This window comes from Scaptodrosophila lebanonensis, unplaced genomic scaffold, assembly GCF_003285725.1.
Source record: "Scaptodrosophila lebanonensis strain 11010-0011.00,11010-0021.00 unplaced genomic scaffold, SlebRS2 tig00000043-arrow-pilon, whole genome shotgun sequence".
In the NCBI taxonomy this organism is placed as follows: Eukaryota; Metazoa; Arthropoda; class Insecta; order Diptera; family Drosophilidae; genus Scaptodrosophila; species Scaptodrosophila lebanonensis.
The window spans coordinates 10,378,566-10,398,782 of record NW_022060545.1 but is presented as its reverse complement, the minus strand read 5'-3'; the positions used below and the strand labels follow the sequence as shown (position 1 = coordinate 10,398,782).

General features: G+C 43.0%; 3 protein-coding genes across 5 annotated transcripts; 1 reads left to right on the top strand and 2 right to left on the bottom strand.

The window, feature by feature from the left end:
• Positions 1-327: 327 nt before the first annotated feature.
• On the bottom strand, positions 328-6,849 carry LOC115622564 (adenylyl cyclase X E). Of its 3 annotated transcripts, XM_030516534.1 has the most exons (13): positions 6,668-6,849; positions 5,540-5,837; positions 4,665-5,190; positions 3,788-4,069; positions 2,882-3,167; positions 2,647-2,822; positions 2,362-2,577; positions 2,056-2,302; positions 1,922-1,996; positions 1,599-1,867; positions 1,445-1,539; positions 1,230-1,381; positions 328-1,169 (listed from the first exon to the last, which is right to left on the bottom strand). In XM_030516534.1, exons 1-13 carry the CDS (start codon positions 6,770-6,772, stop codon positions 414-416), a joined length of 3,483 nt encoding a protein of 1,160 aa, XP_030372394.1. In that variant the 5' UTR covers positions 6,773-6,849; the 3' UTR covers positions 328-413. The 3 variants fall into 3 exon arrangements, with proteins under 3 accessions (XP_030372394.1, XP_030372395.1, XP_030372396.1); XM_030516535.1 differs by lacking the exons at positions 3,788-4,069; positions 4,665-5,190; positions 5,540-5,837; positions 6,668-6,849 and having other exon boundaries at positions 2,647-2,828; positions 2,882-2,951; XM_030516536.1 differs by lacking the exons at positions 328-1,169; positions 1,230-1,381; positions 1,445-1,539; ... (2 more) ...; positions 2,056-2,302; positions 2,362-2,577 and having other exon boundaries at positions 2,706-2,828.
• Positions 6,850-8,904: 2,055 nt separating this feature from the next.
• On the top strand, positions 8,905-10,829 carry LOC115622722 (regulation of nuclear pre-mRNA domain-containing protein 1B). Its single transcript, XM_030516763.1, has 4 exons — positions 8,905-9,182; positions 9,244-9,908; positions 9,972-10,115; positions 10,432-10,829. Exons 1-4 carry the CDS (start codon positions 9,032-9,034, stop codon positions 10,582-10,584), a joined length of 1,113 nt encoding a protein of 370 aa, XP_030372623.1. The 5' UTR covers positions 8,905-9,031; the 3' UTR covers positions 10,585-10,829.
• Positions 10,830-10,834: 5 nt separating this feature from the next.
• LOC115622721 (intraflagellar transport protein 172 homolog) lies at positions 10,835-17,737 on the bottom strand. The gene is made up of 5 exons (XM_030516762.1): positions 17,699-17,737; positions 17,289-17,634; positions 16,799-17,085; positions 14,460-15,503; positions 10,835-14,395 (listed from the first exon to the last, which is right to left on the bottom strand). Exons 1-5 carry the CDS (start codon positions 17,735-17,737, stop codon positions 10,862-10,864), a joined length of 5,250 nt encoding a protein of 1,749 aa, XP_030372622.1. The 3' UTR covers positions 10,835-10,861.
• Positions 17,738-20,217: the final 2,480 nt, after the last annotated feature.

Genomic DNA, 20,217 nt, shown 5'->3' with positions numbered 1-20,217 from the left:
GACTTATATGCAGCATGAGAAAGACTCCAAGATAGCTGATCCGCAATCGTATGCGATACAATTTGTATTCCTCCTCCAAGCCAGCTTCCTTGCATTTTTTCTAAATTGGAGCAGAGTGAGCGATATTTGTCTGAGGGAGTAGATGGGATATAAGCGAGGATCATACTGACAATAAGATAGGCGAGCTCCCAGCGACGTTCATTGGCATAGTCGAAAGGATATCGTTCTTGAAATTTCTCGCACATTTTTGCTATTTTTGATTTTTAAGGAAAAGATATTGTTTTGTTTAAAGCTTGCAGTTTATCTCAGTTTTTTTCCCGAACATTATTTACAATTTGGATCACTTTTATTTATGTGAATAAATATCTACACATATTTCTATAGTTTATAAGATATAAAAATTATATAAAAATTCAAGTAGTATCGCCTGCGTCTGGTCGATGCTTCAGAAATGCATTATAATGCTCGTCGGTGCCGAGTATATAGGTTGGAATGTTGCCCCGCCCCTTAACAAAAGTCATACCCCGATAATTGCACTGTATATTAAAGTTTCGTAAAATAACTGCCGTCTTCTCGGTCACTTGTATCTGTCCCGGCACTCCGGTCGAGTCCATGCGCGAGGCCATGTTCACCGGATTACCCCAGATATCGTAGTGGGGCTTCGAATTGCCGACCACTCCGGCCATAGCCCGTCCATGTGAGATGCCAATGCGCAGCATGCCATAGTCTGTGGAGCCCTCGTACTCCGTTTGCATATTTTCGGCATTGAATCGGCGCATGGTTCGCATTAAGTCTAGAGCGAATTGTGCCATGACCAGCACTACTTCATTGCTCCTCCTCTGATTGCTGGGCCCATTCCCACTGGCACGTGGCGCATTTGTAATCACATTGCCTTCGTACTGTCCGAGTTCCAGGTCGAGAGCTATGTTGGAGCCATTCCCATGGGGCACTCGATGCACACCACCCGGAAGGTTAGGGTCGGGGTCTGAGTTGCGTGAACCGCCGTACCGACTGCGTCGTCCATTTGGCATTAAGGAAACATTTCGAAATTTCATTTGGGGCGCATTGACCTGCTCGGAACGGGAAACATCCAAACCGCAGGCAGCCATATACGTCCAGTTAGCCACCTTGATCTTCTCCACGCGAATGTTGTCTGCATATTTGTTTAGCTTAGGATATACGGTACATTATAAACATTAGAAGGGGGGATTATGGTTATGTTTACTTACGACATCGTCAAAGTCACATATGATCTCGTTTAGCACGCGTAAACCGATCTTATCAGTGTCGAAATTTTTGATCGAGGCAAACATGACGGCTACATTATCGTACTCCTCGTAGTAGAGCTCGTTTTGTTGCTGATTGGAAAGATAGAAATCCGCTGTAGATGGTGGACGATATTAGTGATTCCATATAAGAGGTTTAACGAAAGCGTTCCACTTACCCACATGGGAGGGCAAAATGTTCTTCAGCAGCACCTTAATAGTATCATTAGTGATGAAGGCATCATCTTGCTTTTTCAGCAACTGTCGCTTCCAGCTATCCGAGCAAACGAACTTTTATGCCTCTATACAAATTGTATACGGAAGTGAGCTTACCTGTAATCGACCTTGGCTATAAACTCAGACTGACGCTCCATTAAATGAAATATGCCCAGTGTTATAAAGATGAGTAATATATGCGAATACTCGGCGTTGAAATTGACATTTGTCGAGGGACTGCTGGCGTAGATATAGTTGAACTCAACGACCACCAAAAGGGCATAAGTGAAGGTAATGATCGCCGACAGACAAGTCTTGATGATGAAGGGTATGCGCGTGAAGAGAAATGTCATGCCAATAACCACAGTCATGCAGTTGGTGAGTATCTGGAAAAGTTTCAAGTTAAAAGAGAAATCCTTTTTAACAAACGAACTACTTACCCAAGGATGAAAGCAGAACAGACGATCCTCGTACTTCACTTCGTCTACCTGGTTGTCCTCATGTCCGCAATCTAGCTGTAAGTAGCTTTTATGCTTGATGGGTTAAATCAATAATTACAATTACGAGTACTTACCACCTGCATGGCTGTAACGGCACAGTAAGAGGCGATAACAAGGAAATATATGGCTAGACGCAGACAAATTTTACGCTGCATGACATCCGATGCCTTATACAGGTACAGGCTAATGGGATTTTGGGGTAAAGACTGTTCGGCATCGGACACATACATGATCCAGAGCTTCTTATACCAGGAGACAATCAATACCAGAGTCAGCAAACAAATTGTCGTACCATCTATGTACCAATAATGATATCGAGGACTACAGAAACGATATTGCTTATATGGAGAGTATAAATATTAAACTCTCTTCATACTCACTCCTTGCTCAGCAATTGGATGGCTAGCAAGCCACAATAGACCAACCAGCAGAGCGCAATGCTGTACTTGAGCATTACATCTGGCTCCTTCATGAAATGCAGCTCCCAGTCGCGATGGCGAAAGAACAAGCAGAATGAGGTTATGTTGCGTCTAAAGTTTTGCTCCTCAAGCTCGTCCTGCGTGAGATGCGTGTTGCGTCTCCAGATCCTCATAATTCTGTCGAGAAATGTTTTCAGAACTCCCTTTTAGTCTGGAGAGCTAAGCGTCGACTCGTCGTTTTCTTACTGTATGCGACCAATGGGCATTTTATCGAGCTCCCGGCACATTTCCAGCTTGGCCTGATTGCGCACCTGGTTGTACTGTTGCAGGGTCGAGTTATACATGAAGTTCGATTTGCTGGCCTCGCTCAACTTCTTTGCCTGCCTTTGGCGCTGCATGCGTCTCGAATCGTGCATGGGGGCCTACAGCTTTGAGTATGTTTAATGCACATTATGTTTCCAATACAACTGATCATACTCACGCGTAGCGACTTGATGAGAAAGGTGTGTATGCCGTGCTTCTGTAGCACGGGATCGTCCCGTGCCTTCTCCGTTCCATCCTCGAAGAAATACTCGCCGTCCAGCAAGCTCAACGTCTTCTCACTCACATGCACTCGACCCGTTGCGCCAGTGGACTCCAAACGGTTGGCAATATCCACATCCTTGGACCATATATCGAACTGCCACTTGGCCGCACCAATTACCCCGGACAGCACATCGCCCGAATGCACGCCAATCCGCATGTCAACATTTAAATTACGCTTCTCCCTATAAAGATTATAGCAGCAATTGTTAATAAGTCGTTTATTATCCAATCATATAAGCCATTGAATCAATCTTAAGATAGTTGCGTATTTATATCATCCCCAATAGAAGTATAAGTTCAAATGTTTGCCAAAATTAAACTCAGAAATGATTCGGACACGTTTTTTAAACAGTTTGGATTTAGAATCTGCGAATCTATCCCTGTAAACGAACAATGTGAAACGAGTAAAAATAACTTAGTATTTGCATGTAATTGTAATTGTTTGTGGTCTATGGAATTGTTCTGGGGATTGGAGGAAATACGGTTTACATCCGGTAAGAAAGTGATTCAATCTGGAAAATCTGGTTGAAAAATATACTGTTTCCAAATTATTTTTATTTGATTGGGAACTGAATCGAATACGGCTCAGAGACATACTACATATCTTTTAATGTAGGCAGGCCTGTGGTTCAGAACTTTACTTATAACTTTAAAGTTCTGAACCACACTCATAACCACTTATAACTTTATTCCTCATAAGTGAAAAAGGTTTTATTCTAAAGTGAAGACAAAGGGGTCGAGTAACGTTAGTGCAATAGTTATTCAAAATGATTATTATAGTTACATCTATATTACAGCTCACCTGACTTTGCGTATATCCTTGATCATGCGCAGACCCAAGTCCACGCAGCATTTGGCGTGGTCGTCATTCGGACTGGCTAATCCAGCTACACAGTAGTAACAATCGCCCAAGAACTTAATGCGCATCACATTGTGCTCCTCGGAGGCAACGTCGAAGCGTACAAATAGATCATGTAACGCCTCCACCAGCTGCTTCACATCCAAAGTTGTTGTCAGATACGTGTAGTTGACAACATCTGCGTACAGTATGGTCACATCCTTGTGTGGTTCGATGAACAGTGTTCTATAAAAGGTATAAGGTGGGTAAAAGTATAGTAGCCTCGTAAATACTTCTTTGAAATATGTCTTTCAATGCTAACTATGTATTGCAAGAAAGAGTTCCACCCATGTCTATATTAGTATAAGATCTAGCCAATTGTTGTACTATAGGTTTCTATAAACGAAAGCTCGAAGCTAAGAAAAGGTTTGGGAAAGGTGGACAAGAAATCAAAGATTTTATAGAGCTTTGAAATACCAGTTATATAAATACTTTTCTCTACCACGTAATTTTACCCAGAATTAAGATTATATTTTTGAACATGGGTCTATTTAGATTTATTAAACGTTTAATGAACTTAAAACATTTTAGGATGCTCTGTGCTCTGGTGTACACAGTATATGAAGAATCAGAGTCTTATGGAGTTCGTTCAGAACCTGTTACATACATTTGAACATTTCAGTATAATGGAACTGGTTCTCCTAATATTTGGCAGAAGTCGTAGAAAGGGCAAGATGTTCTTCTGAGCATTAATTCAAGCTAGTATTCAAAGAGCGCTTTTAAATTAATGGAAAATTCAAGCACAACTCTAAATGGAAAATCAAGTTTTTCGCCTACTCACTCATGATCGGGCTGCCGCCAACGTTTCAATGTCTCCGACTGATTGCTTGATCGCAAATTCTCCTGAGCCCGTGTCTGGTGCTGCTGCTTGGAACGGTTGATGCGTGACTTAACATCGTTCTGCAGTCGATTGGCTATTTGGGCGGGTAATATGCTCAGCAATAGCCCGCGTTCCTGATCTCGCGCATAACGCAGCAGCAGATTCTCCTCCACATACTGCCGCCGATCGAGAAAGGTTGTCCTCAACGCAATATCTCTCATCAGGCGAAAGAAGATGCCCATAGAGTTGACACAGACAAGATAGATGGCCTCATTCAAAATGCTATGCATTTGATTGTCGTCTTTGGCGGTTATAACAAAGCTGTAGTTGATTATATAGCAGGCCGTAACCGCCGATCCCAGAATCATGGGCTGAAGTATGTAGGGTATGGGCATGAACATGTAAATGGCATATAGTGTATAGGCATCGTAGATGGGATTCAGAATGTCATTATTACTTGTGGCATGGTAGACATTCAGGCCAATATCTAAAAGATTGAGATGCGGTTAGGAATACTAGTATTTGGATGAGTTGGGAAGTGAAAGTGTTTTGAAGAGCCCCTGGTATTTCTTCAATTTTTGGTCTGAATTTACTTTAAATAATTTACCCATTTAAATTTGTGTTTAGAAATGTTATGTAATTTTTAGCGGAATTTGGATATTTGGCAAATTTATTATTAAAGGCAAATGCTTATCTTATTTAGGTTGTCTAGGTGGTATTTAACAATTTTACAAGCAACAAATATTAGTAGGCATTTAATTTTAAAGGAAACCCATACTGCTTAGGATTTTCAAAACACGCAATATTCTAAACTTTGTGCTGAATTTAAAGCTTACCCATTATGACCATGACAGAAACCGCCAACCAGGATGAGGCATATGCTATCCAGGTATGCTTGCTCACGAGCTCATCGTAAAAGTTCACGGTAAGTATCAACCAAATGAGACAACCCGATGCTATGTAGACACCCATGTCTATGTAGACATAGCTTCGATCTGATGATGTGAGCAGTAGTAGTGTGTGTGTGGCCATAACTAACAGCTCAATTAATATAAAAAGCGATAGATAGCCGTTGCGCAGACGCCGCATATAAATCTCATAGGACTCCTCCAGCTCCAGATTCCGACACTTACGCTGCAAGAAAATGTTATTATTGTAGTTTCCTAATGCTATAAATAATATTTTAACATTTTCAAATATAATTATAAGTATTCTATAATTTTGAAATGAACACCAGCTTTTTTCAATCTTGAATCTAGATCAGGTTTTTTTTAGAGCATCCTATATAGCTTATATTTTGCACTTTAAAAAAGCGAAGAATACAAATTCTGGGTTGTAAGAACATGTTGGAAATATTATATTTTTGTTAGTTAAAGAATTTCTTATTGTTGGTCTTAAATGTGTGGCTTACATCCAATAATTTATAATCCCTTCGATGGTAATTGTATTATTTGGCTATTTCTGATTTCATTTCAGGGTCTGGGATGGCATTCGTTAATGTTAGCCACCTCCATTTGAAGACAAGCTGGGGTTGTTAAATGAACTGTTTCTTTGATTTAATTCATAATTGAAATCTTGTAATGTTTAAAATATGAGGAAGGTTACAAATGTCTTACAAAAAGTTAACCTGCCAAGATCGCTTCAAGTCTTATTCGTGACTGCTAAAACCGGCTGTGGATGGACTTGCCTTGCTAGAAAGTATTATATGGGCTATTTTAGTGAAAAGACTGGCTTTTTGCATTTTGAATTTTGTAGAAAGACTCCCTAAATCGGCTTGCAAAGCTCATAATAAATTTCCAGAAAGTAGATGAAATGAGATCTTAGCTTAATAAGAAAAGAAGGACAACTTTTTAAAAGCGTTTTTTGTTTAACAAAATCTAATCTGTTTAGGCGCTGCTGGTATGCCAGTATTCAGTAAATTATCGAATGAGAATACATAGTTTTAAAAGGGATTAAAAACTTACCACTAGATACGACCATTCCCAGTTCTTCTCGTTAAGCGGCGTTTTCAGTTGATCAATCGGGTGCGTACGGGTGTATTCCATGGCAGAATCGAAATAGGAATTCATTTTACACGCATTTGTTCGACTTCGTTTCAATTTGAATTATTACAAATGGGTCATTTTTTCTTCTGTTTGTTTTGATTTTGGTGGGAAATGCAATCATAAAAGCTGCCAATGTTGTGAGTTATATTTTTTTTTTTACGAGTATATCACATCAAAAGTCCATTAATGGAAATATTACTCACACTCGCGTATAATCTAAGCCTATTGAGTGCAATGGTAGCTCGATGTTGACGCTCGTGGCCTATCAAAATCGGAGTGTTAATCGTTGCGAGTGGGTGAGTGATTGAGAGAGAGAGTTATATACTTATTACTATTTTTCACTTTGATTGTTGGTGTTGTTGTTGTTGATGTTTCTTCTGTCAGCTTTAGTCTAATAAAGCAAATTTTCGCATGTGTTCTTTTCAATGTTAAGCAAATTGTACGCCTCGCACCTGCAACACGGCAGTTAATTTCCCAATTTGTCTAATGTGCTGTTGCTGTTGATAGTGCCTAATGATTTGTAAATCAAACTCATACATACTCGTACTACTTAGGTACTTATAACAAATACACGACAACGTATCTGCTGGAGCTGTAGATTTGCCAATTTGCCTTTGGGGCTGTGGGTTGTAAATTTTTGAAACGATGACTGCAAAAGCCAAGGCCCTTGAGAGCCCATGTAGTACACACACTTCACTTTCGTACTGTCAATAAATACGATAATAATTAATAGGAAAATTAACACCACTTAAGCGCGTCGCATTGCTACAAGCCAATACAAAACGGACAGGTATCACAAATTACTCTTTGGCAAACTGATAAGCGGTCCGATTGCCAGTGGCTACGGCTCCGGCTCCGGCTATGGCTGCGATTGCTGGCACTTGTGGTGCTGAAACGTCGTTATAAGTATTTCCAGCGTCCGGAGAGCGCACCAAACACACAGGCAGACGGCGTCGACCTACGGGTCTGAGCAGCGGCGATCAACTGAGGCATAGGTTCTCAACCTATCATATCACACATGTCACTCACAACTGTTGGTGTATTTTATGTCGGAGTATTTATCAGTTAGGAGCGAGCCCGAAGAGGTCCGACAACGTAATGGCTCGTGATCGATTGATGGATGGCACTGAAAAGTCTTCAATTTTTCGCTAAGGGCATAAAATCCCATTCAACGCCCAAGAAATTGTTGATAGTTAAAATTTCGCGTGCAATAAAAAGTAGGCAAAGATATGACACAAAACAATCTACCAAAATCAAACATACAGGTTGGTAAATTGATAATCGGTTTATAAGTCAATCAAATTATGACCTTATCATATGACAGATAGTTAAATTTATTCCACATATGGCCAAAGATTGTAATCAATTTCCATATCAAATTCAGATGGAAAATGTTAATCAGTGCTCAACCTCATAATTAGTCACTAATTAAAAATCCTAATATTAATTTATAAAACTTTAAAGAGCCCAAACAAATTTGAAATTACTAAATCTGTATAGGTATACAATGAATTACAAATTAAATTTCTACTTTAATTTTTGAACTTTTAATATAGGATGTTTTTAATTTATTTTTATTAAACCGCAATAGCCCAAATTTGAATTTTGCATCTCTCGGTTAATTTTTTGTTGGTTACTAAAACATATACTGAGTTAAGTTTTAACAATCTCATCTCATTTTCATTTCTCATTTCATTTTCTTCAGAGAACTGTGATATTAATCTTCCGTTTTGAATACGAAGAGTTATGCTAAAAGATTTGGTTGTAATTTTGAAAAACCATAATTTAAGAAGATTAGCGTTTATCATATAGTACATATTTTGTGAATGTTTTTGTTTCTATTATTTTTTATATCAATAAATTTCTCAAACTTGCCGTTGTTGTGAAAAGTGTTCATCAAAAAAAGGCTGTTTCGAAAAAAAGGCCAGCAAACATAAAAACATTTATTTTTATATGCTCTGGCAAGTAAGTTTAAGTTTCAAAATTAGCGCTTTGAGGAAAAAAAAAATGGCAACTCTGCTACACTCTGCCTGTCTCGCTAGTTTATTTGTATTTGTATTAAGTGCTGCCAGAGCTATACCGAAGGCAATTTGTCAGTCTGGCAGCGCCACAATCGGTTTACCTTCGCTGTGACTGTCAGAGGGCAATTATTTTTGTTTTCCATTACAAAAGTCCATTCGTCGTGCATGGCAGAAGTGAAGCGTGGATTGATTTTCCTCTGTTAGGATAAACTGATAACAAATTTTGCAAGTAGCTGTCATTTTCGCAATACCTGGAGCTGCCATGTCGGCATTCACCGAGACCGCGCTGCTCAAGAAGCTGGGCGAGCTGAACAGCAGCCAGCAGAGCATACAGACCTTGTCGTTGTGGTTAATCCACCATCGGAAACATCACACAGCTATAGTGCAGACCTGGCTGCGTGAGATGCAGAACGGTGAGTAGTCAATTGTCCAATACATCCAAGTATCCGGCTTTTAATTTGCATGTGTTCGCAGTCCCCGAGCAAAAGAAGCTGACGTTCATGTACCTGGCCAACGATGTCATACAAAATAGCAAGAAGAAGGGCCCCGAATATGGCAAGGAATACAGCAATGTGCTGCCAAAGGTATTCTCGCACATTGGCGACACGTGCAAATCGGATAAGCTGCTCGGCAGTCTGGGTCGCATCCTTAACATATGGCAGGAACGCGGGGTGTATGACCCGAAAACCATTGCCGATTATCGGGCACGCTTGCATCGCGAAGGTTCAGCAGCCGGCAATAGTAGCAGCAATGGTAGCAAAAATGCTGGCGGAGATGCGACTGTGGAGCATGGCAACAACAGCAGTAGTAGCAGCAGAGTGGAAAAGTCTGAGAAGCGCGAGAAGCGCAAACATGAGGATCGTCACTCTAAATCGAAACGTTCGCGCACCAGTCATCAGCCTGTTGTGGTCGAGGAGAAACCGGCAGACACAGAAAATGGCCATCAGTCACCCTATTTACCGTTGGGTGAGCCACCGGAGCCCGAGGAGCTCATCAAGGCACTGGCTAGCATTGAGAATTCGGCTTCAAGTGATGCGGTGGTGCGTGAACGAATCGCCAAATTGCCGCAGGAAATATCGGAAATCAGTTGCATAAGCAAGTTAGAGGATAAGGACAAGGCCAAGTCACTGGCCAAGCAAGTAAGTGGGAGCAAGCATAAGTGTCATATCATTCAACTAATTCGGAATTTAAAAAAAATACAGGTTAATGAGGCAGTTGATTTGCTAAACGATTACAACTCACGTCTGGCCGCTGAGCTGGAGGAGCGCACCAAATTGGCGTCAATGTTGCGTGATTTTCAGGCCGAGCAAAAGGAGCTGCTCGCGCAGGCGGAACAGCGCTTAGAAGTACGTGTTTAAATACATTGGATGTTCGATATGGTGAACAAATTCAAATGACGCACTTGTGATTATTAATCGATTTTACAAATGTTTTAAGCACATTCCCGTTTTGCAAAATCAAATTAAAAACACTTCATAAAAAGAAAAAAAAAAAATGAAAAAAACCCAAAACCAACCAATACATATTTTACGTACACACATTTTGCATAACTAGGGTGTTCGCTATATCGATTTTTCACTATATTACACACGCAATGCGTGATAAAATGTTAGAAAGAAAGAAGGTTTCTCTAATTGCCAAACACTTTTATATTCATTGCAGGAGCACAAGAAGAAACTGGCAAAGATGTTGGGCCTTCAAAAGGAAATACACGATCATTTATCCAACTTGCCAGATTTAACTCAATTGCCGGACGTAACCGGCGGATTGGCACCCCTACCCTCTGCCGGCGATCTCTTCAACACCATACACTGAAATTTGGGGCTACTTTGCAACCCCAACGGAAAAGTTAAAATATGAATAGTGGGCCGTTATTTCATCTATTTTTGTAATCATCGGCACGAGACGGTGCCCTACAGTCAAGCTTAGAGATATGTAAATTAATTTCTTCAAATTTGTATATGTTCTTGTGTATGCATTATGTTTTCGATCTTTACACAATCCTACTAATTTATCAACCAGTTATTAATGGTTAATTATATACCAAGCATTACATTTGAGATGCAAGAAAGGAACACAATTTCGTTTCGTCTTAGTGCATCACATAATTGGCCGCGCCGTGCCACTTTTCCGTAAAGCTAATGACATCGGCAACGCCGCTGGTCGGCGCCATTTTCACAGCCACCGAGAATTTGCTCCACACATCGCGATTAACCATGCTGGATGAGGCTTTGAACGTTACCGGCTGGCGTCCACGTACCGGATAGCCGCTGAGCAGGCAGGCTGTGTCGTTGGGCGCCAAGGTAGATTCGTAAAGGCCCCGATCATCGGTGGGGAGCACCTGATCCACCTGCTGATCCATGCTGACGGCCAGCACCCATTCACGCACCTCCTCATGCAGATCCGTGCTGTTCTTCAGATGTATATCTTCGGGCAGCGGCACAGAGCTGGGAAAATCTGTTGCAGTCAGATCGCTGTGATCGACCAGATTGCCTGAGCCCTCCTCGATAGCATCGCAGACATCCAGATAATGGTTGAGGATGACAAAAGCCTCTGGCTCCCGGCCCGCCTGTCGCAAGTCCATTCCAGCCTCATAGTAGCCTTTGTCCACAGGCAACACATCCGTGTGGCGCAGCAAGGCAATGGAAAGACGCACAGCCACCGGTTGAAGCGATGGAACCGGCCGACAAGCAGCCCGTGTGGCATAGTAATGGGCAATGAGCAGATATCGGCTGGCATTGCCAATGAACGCGGCCTGGGCATGTTCCGAAGCTTGCAAAGATTGCAGAAGTTTGTACAGAAAGTCACGCAATTGCCGCCAAACATCATCCGCCGCTTGTTCCTCGCGCAACGCGAAACAGTCCAGGGCTATGCGCAAGTAGATGTTGAAATGTGCCTCTATGGGCGGCGCTCCATAGCTCAAATAGAGTTTCAGAGCACTGATGCAGTTACCGTCACGTATGAGCTGTGCGGCATATAGAGCGACATATTTCTGCAGAACGGATGCATTCAGTTGCTGGGCCTTCTCCAGACAGCGCTGCCACTGGCCCTGCTCCGCCAGCAAGTCCAAGGCGCTAATTATATCGATGTCCGCCAACAAATCCAGATTACCCTCATTCTTGAGACGCATTTTTTGCTGCTGCTCCACATAGGTGAGCAGCTCGGGGTCGATCTCCTTGGCGAGACGTCGCGCCTTCGACCACTGCTCGGCATTTATAAACACGTCGACGGCCTCTTTGGGCATATCGGCCGCCAAATATAGTTGAGCAGCTGGTCCGACCTGCTTGATTTGAATAAGGCGCGGTCCTAGTGCTACAGCCACCTCACTAGCATCCTTGCCCTCCAGAAACTGATTGCATATCTCGGCGGCCCGAAGTAAAGCCCGTTCCACCGTTGGTGCATCCTCGGCATTGGATTCATCAATTTGCATCAAACATTCTGCTGCTTTGCGGAAGTCCTCGCGCTTCGCAAACTCGGCCGCTTTCTGTAGGTAGGCTCGTGAGTCGTCTGTGCGGGAATTTCCGCTGGAGCCATCACTGCGTCGCTGCTCATGAGCCTGCAAGCGCTTGAGATCGTTCATAGCAGCAGGATAATGTTCCTCGGCAATTCGTAGAGCATCTTCAAACAGCGATTCCTTTTTATAATAGTCAATAATGAGATCGGGTCGCTGAGCCCGCAACAGTAGTGCCTCGTAGTCCTTATAGTTTCGTGTCTCCAGCGCCGCTGACGCTTGACCAATGAGCACCTCGCTAACAGCCTCTGGCAGATGTGATTCGGCCACATTGAGGGCCGATTTCCAGTCGCCGGCATGTGTGTACATAAGAATGGCCTCCTTGGGTTTGTGTGCTTTCAGAAATTCCTCCTCGGCCTGATCGAACTTGCCCTCATCCTCCAGAGACATGGCAATCTTCAGATGCACCTCATCCGTTGACTTGCCGGCGAGGCGACACAAATCCATGGCAAAGTCGAATTGTCCCGAGTCACAGGCGAAGCCCACAGCCGTGTCCAGTAATTCCAGCTTTGTCAGAAGCCGCACCGCGCTCTCCACTGGCATGGATTTCGCCCACATGTAGGCCACTTGATGGCTAGCGCCCTCGGTGCCTTTCTGCTTGGCGACACGATACCCATCCTCCCAACGACCCGACGAGCAGTACATATGCACGGCCGACTTCCAATCTCCAGAGTGTAGGAAATGTAGTTCGGCATTCTTGAATTTTCCGCGCGACTCCAACTGACGTGCCAGATGCAAATGAGTGCTGTCCAGCAGGTCCTTGTGATAGCGCTCGACTAAACGTATCATGGAGTCGTAGAGCTCTCGCCGCTTGTACATGGATATAGCCAGATCGGGCTCATTGACCGCGATTAGAACCTTCTCAGCATCTCGATACTTGCCTTGCTCCTCCAGGCTAGCAGCTAGGTTGACGAAAAGATTACGCATTTCCTCGGCTTTCAGGTATTTCTCGCCTATGGAGTAGGCTCGTTCCCATTTGCCATGACGATTCAGCAGCTCAATGGCATCTTTGAAGAGATTAGCGCGCACCAGCAAATCCTCGGCACCCTCTAAGTCACCTGCAAAGGCCAGGTGCTTCGATAAATCTAAGGCATAGCGTTGTATCTCTTCGGGCTCATCCAAAACTTTTGCAATCTGTACAGCTTTGCGCCATTGTTTTGCACCCACAGCTGCATCTAACGCCTTCTGTGTGGCACCCGCCTCGATATAATGATTAATGGATGCGTCAAGCTGCTTTCGACCCACCAGCCAGTCGCCCCATTCCTCCTCCAGCATAGTAACTTCATCTGGGGAGACTTGACGAGCCAGATCCAGTGCTCTGGCGTAGGCTCCACCTTTGCGATACAAGGCCAGCGCAGCTTCGGGACGATCCAATTTTTGGGCAATATCACCGGCCATTTCGTAGAGTTCGCAATTCACAAGACCCTCAGTGACCTTCAGCATGAGCGGCTGATCATCCAAAAGATGGGGAACTTTAAGGGCAAGACGTGCTGCTCGTGCAGGCTTTTTGGCCTTCAGAAACAAATTCATTGCCTTCTCGACCTCACCCTGATCCTCCAGCACCTGTCCAGCCTTCTCCTCTTGGTTGGTACCCATGAGAAAGTCCATGTGCTCTTGCTTGAGCTGCACCAATTTAGCGTAGCCTCGCTTTTCGGCCAAGTTCACGGCCTCGTCCCACATCCGTAGCTGCTTGTACATTTCCAGTGCCGCCTCAATGTCACCCTGCTCCAAGTAAATCCGCTCTGCGGAACGTAGATCGGAGCTAAGCAATGCTAGCTTTGCGCGTACTTCTGGACAGAGAATGCCCGGCGATCCCGTTTCTTCCTCATACTTATCCGCCAGCTGTATCATCTCAGCCAGATAAAAGGCCTTGGATACATTGCCCAAGGCAGCATAGCAGCGTTGAGCCACACGCAGATTGCCATCCTCCATGGATATAATGGCCAGATTATGCCACATCGCCTTGGCAGCGGGTTTATCGCCGAGCGATTCAAGAAAGTGCACAGCCCGTCCGAAATCGCTATCGTTGACGGCAGTACCGAACTCAACAAGACCCTCGTCCAGCTGATAAGTGTGCTCACTAGGTCCGTCCTGTGTGCGCACCACGGTGCGACCCTAGGAAGTAAAAACATATGCGATAAGAAAACAGATAAGATAATCCTGTCAAACAGTGCCTTACACTATCACGCAGCACCTCGATAACCTCGCCGCGGATGCTCTGCATAGTCACGTGCTCCGGCAGATCTATGTTGTACCAAATGGCCAAATTGCTATTGCTTTGGGCCACCACCACATCGCTCTGCGGCACCCACTGGACGAATGAGATATTGTTGAGTAGAGTCTGCTTCTTGCCAGTGTAGTTGTCGATGAGCACGAGTCGAAGCTTCTTGTCGCGATACAGCAACTTGTGCGACGTCTCACTTAGCTCGATCCAATCGATTTTGGTCTCATGATTGACCTGTCCAATTACCACCTGACTAATCAAGTCGACCACACATATTGTCTTGGCATCCAGGAGGAAGGCAAGCTTCTTGTTATCGCGCCCATTGCCGCGCTCGTTGAGACGCACGGATATCACATGCGGATTAACGAACTCAGTGCGCACAGAGCCCAATATATGGTTGTCTCCATACTCCACCAGACTGAGTTCCCCAACATTGAAGATCAAGCACACCGTAGGATTTTCGAAGTAGAAGCGCTCATGACGGCCCGATGCCGTCCAAGGCACTTCGCTAACTAGATTCCGTGTCAGATCGCACAATATCAGTGACTCCTCGGTGCGTGCCACCAGATAATTGTCCTTCCCCATGATGCGCACATCGTCGATCTCCAAACCCAACTGGGACTCAATGATCAATTGTTCCGTGGGCTCCTGTAGCGAACGCACCAGCAGCTGACTGGGTGCCACAAAGATCAGCTCGAATTTGTCCTGCCATATCGTACGCTTCAGCACAGACTCGAAAAGCACAACGGCACCGGTGACGGAACCAATGGCCAGGCGAGCTCCATCGCGCCGCCAAAGCAATGCCGTAACTGTGTACAGGCAGCTTATCTCCTTGCTGGCGCTCTCGCTCCAGGCTGCTAAGCGAGGACTCCAGGCAAAGACGCGTATGCGATCGAAGCTGCCAAAGGCCACGGCCTGCCCATTGGGACTGCACGCAGCCACCGTGAACTCGCGTTCCCCCTCAGTGCGGGTGTAGTCGAAGCTGCGCAGCTGACGACCCTGCAAAGGCACTTCCAGGCATCAGCAATGCATTGGAAACAGTGGAGCGCAAATAAAGTGCCAAATTGTTACATAGAGTGCCGAATTGTTTTCAAACTGTACATTAAATTATGATTTATTGGACCGAATCCAATGAAAGGTGATTTATAAGCTTTTGTTCGTACAGTGTGCGGGGATTCAGTATTAATAGAGATGCCAATTTTATTAGCAGAGCTCCCCCCAACACCCCCAACACACCCTGTTGGAATGCCTACATTTACAACCTATAAGAACTTCCCTTTTTGAGCCCAAGCTCTTTAATATAGATATGATAGTCCGATATCTCTAGAAAAACAATACCCTTAACACCTTAAAACATAATTTGTACATACAAATAAGTTAAGCCTCGTCCTATATACTATATATAGAATTGAAATGTTATTAACTGTTATTGAATACTATTGCTTAAGACATCGTAATCGTAGCTATAGCTAAATATTTGTTCGCCAATAAAATAAATACTATGCCATAATACAACATAATACACTTTCAACTCAGTTTTGACAATACCCTTAACACCTTAAAACATAATTTGTACATACAAATAAGTTAAGCCTCGTCCTATATACTATATATAGAATTGAAATGTTATTAACTGTTATTGAATACTATTGCTTAAGACATCGTAATCGTAGCTATAGCTAAATATTTGTTCGCCAATAAAATAAATACTATGCCATAATACAACATAATACACTTTCAACTCAGTTTTGACAGATCTTTAAGCTGGACAAAAAATTTAAAGTTAATGTTGATTTAAAACTGTTTATATAAGGAAAGTGTTTTTTCACAATTCTTTTAAAACTACCTTCCATTTTTACAAAATATAGTTAAAATTCAATAATAATATGAACAACTCAGCTCTATCACGAGGTCTATACAAGAGTCAGGTTTTTTAGAAACATTCCTCAATGATATCGGGTGGATTTTTCATGGAAGAACCTTTGACGATTTCTATCAATTCTTTCGAAACATCTTCCCTTGTCTTCTTTGTCTCCAAATAGATCATCAGACATTAATATAACTATACTCCAATCAGTTGTGAATAAAATTGGAATAACATTATATTATAATGTAAAAAATAAGAAATTTGTGTGAAAATTATAATGTGCATCCCAAATCTATTCAACCAACTTGAATGATGTGTGTAAATTAGTTAGGCAATGAAGATAATCCTTGCAAATGCTTTATGCGTGCTTTCTAGACAGTGATTTCCTTATCTACAAATGACGATGGGGCTGAGTGATTTAACTCACCATGCTGTCGTAGAAGACAATGCGCTGATCACAGCCGCCCACACAGAAGCCGCCTTGAGGCCAGGCTAGCGCAAAAGGCGGCACAGGATGCTGTACGATGCGGCCAAAGGACTCACTTGCCTCGTCTGTGACAAAGTAGCGTATAATGGTGCCATCGTTGTGGCCAGAAAGAAACCCATTGCCCTTGGTATTGGCAGTCAGGGAGATACAAATGCTGTCTCCACTGTAGAGGCTCTGGGTTTTGTTGCTTTTGCAGTGGAGAGCACGCACCTTTCCATCGTCGAGCCCTAAATTAAAGGATTGGGAGATAAACGCCGGTTGTTGTGTGTTTATTGCGCACCATTAAGCGGAAGGCACATAAAGGATAAAGGAGGAACCACAGCATACTCATGAACTTGCGACACATAAACGGCACGCATGAAGGCGTCCCTTAATGGCCTCCCCAGCTCCACAGCCCCACAGCTGAACAGCTGAACAGCTTCACACTCACCCGCTATGATGGCACCTGTCGATAGCCAAATCAATGCTGTCACCGCATTCGCCTGCGGAAATTTATTGCAAATGACTTTCTTATCGTTCCACGTCTCCCCCAGCTTGTAAACGTAGACAATGCTGTCGCTTTGTCCCACCGCCAGTTTGGTGGAGTCGGGGCTGAAGGCGATACCCCGGATGACATAAGAGCTTTTGCCATTGGCTGGATTTGCGGGCTTCGTTGAGAACTTGTCACGACGTTCGCCAGCATCGTCGTAGAGAAGGATATGACGGTCCGCAGTGGCGATTGCCAATTTCTGTTGATTGGGCGACCAGGCTAGGCCTGCTATGCGCTGCATTTGCTCCTGCAGAAGGTACAATTTAATTAAGGAGCAGTCTCCTTTGAGGTTGTGCTGCGAGGAGTCCTACCTGTCCCTCCAGCAAGGTGCGCAAATATTTCAATTGCATTTTGAATTCTTTTGTTTAATAAATTGAAATTAAATTTAAGCTTAAATCGCTCGACTTTAGAGTCGGTGAAAATTTTCAGCTTTAGCTTGTTATGGTTAATGGTTGTCACAGCAACTTGTTTGTTTGGTTGTTTGTTTTTGTGTCTGTTTTCGTGGCGTTTCCGTTTTGCGCTCGTTATTCTAAATAAATATTGTTTACTTGGAAATGCAGCAGCTGCAGCAGGTGTCGGGCATGCTACAGGATGTTCTATAACAATGTTGACGGGGTGGGACAGCTAGTGGGGGGCTGGGGGTTGCACAAAGAGGACGACGACAACGGAAAAGGCTGTTGCATGTAAACGTCGCGTTGTCGTGTTGTTAAATCCTCCGTCGGGCTATCTGTCTATCTGTCGTTTTGTCGTTTGTTCGTGAGGTATTTCGCTATTTCGGTCGGTCGCTTGGCTACCAGGTCGCTGGCTTTGCGTTGGCCTAGTCCTGGCAGCAGAAGCAGCTACAGGTCCTGCGCATGTCCTCGCCAGCACACAAGTCACGAGTGATACGTCGAATTCATACAGGTGTGCTGTCCTGCAAGAGAGATTGCGTGTCAAAGAGCACCAAAATGGTGCAAATTATTTGTTGCGCCTTCCTTTCAACTGTGCCTCAGGGATTTTGAGGACAATTAGGCCCAGCTATATTGTGCATGAATATTTATTTGTGCATGTATGTATGTTGTGGTTTCTGCTGGCTGCTCTGCTTGTTTAAGTGTCCTTGAGGAATGATATATGCTCTTAAATTTTCCACATTTTGGTATAAACTTAAATGCGCCCTCTGGAGACAATATATTCAGCGTGGTTTCTGTCTCGACTTTCTATGCGGAGGGAATATCCATATAACAGCACAAGCTTGCAATAAAATACTTAAGTATACTATATAACAGAGTATTCGCGCAGGCCTTAACCTTGTTTATACATTTATAGCAAATAATAGTTATGTATATCAGAGCTCTTAAATTTTCCACATTGTGGTATATACTTATATGCGCCCTCTGGAGACAATATATTCAGCGTGTTTTCTGTTTCGACTTTCTATGCGAACAGGATATCCATACAAGCTTGCTATAAAAAACTGAAGTATAACAGAGTATTCGCGCAGGTCCAAACCTTGTTTATACATTTATAGCAAATAATAGTTATGTATATCAGAGCTCTTAAATTTTCCACATTGTGGTATATACTTATATGCGCCCTCTGGAGACAATATATTCAGCGTGTTTTCTGTTTCGACTTTCTATGCGAACAGGATATCCATACAAGCTTGCAATAAAATACTTAAGTATACTATATAACAGAGTATTCGCGCAGGCCTTAACCTTGTTTATACATTTATAACAAATAACACTTATATCAGAGGTCTAACATGTTTCACATTTTTCTAAAAATTGCTATAGGAACAGCTTATCCGGATAACTGATGTACAAGCTTGCTTTAAAATACACAACTATATGGTATAACAGAGTACTCGCGCAAATACCTTGCTTATACATTTATAGCAAATAATAGGTTTGTGCTCTTAAATTTTCAACTTTTTGGACATAACTTATGTGGTTTTTGTCTTGACTTTTTATGCCAACAGGATATCCGGATAACTACTGCACAAACTGGCTATAAAATACATAAGTATAAGGTATGACAGTGTTCGCGCAAGTCCTTGTACCTTGAATATACATTTATAGCGAATATAATTTATTTATGCCAGCTTCTTAAGAATAGCTATAAAAGACAAACATTCAATACAACACATCTATTTGCGGAAGAATACATTCCGACTATAATATTCCTTTATGCCAATTAAGAGAAATGGACGGAATGGCATGCCGGACATCTTCAGACTACCATAAGCATTTAAATAGTTTGCAAATGAACACAAAGTTTTTTTATTGAAAGCAGTTCATTTAGTGAGATTTTGATCAATTGAAATATGGAAAATTATCTAATTTTTTTTCCCAATCGTTCTTGGAATCTAGAATTTACAGAAATTAATGCCAAATTTGTGTGACAGCTTGTTACAAGTTCTGCATTTGGCAGGGCGTTGTAGGGACTAATAAACAACAAATTTGGTAATAAACATTAAACTGTTTTGATCGATCATATCTAGGCTGCCTGTTCTAATGAACTCGTCCTCATCTCACATTTCTTCCTTCACATTCACAGTATAACAAATATCGTAGCGACTGTATAACGGTTTCAGCTTGAACGCGCACCACACAACTGCTTTAGTAAGCAGTTTAATCAAAACTTTGTTACATACACTGCTTAGTTACCCCTTTCGAGATATTTTCGAAATATTTGAGCAAAACTTTACCACAGCCACCCCTTCTTACGCTCAGAAAAGCTCTGGGGTTCGTCCTTGCTCTCACCTACTCTCATTTTTACTCTCTCGTGAATTTTGCTCTCTCACCGTATCGTTCTGCACTTCGGCCGCTTCGGGTGGGTTCAGCATCGG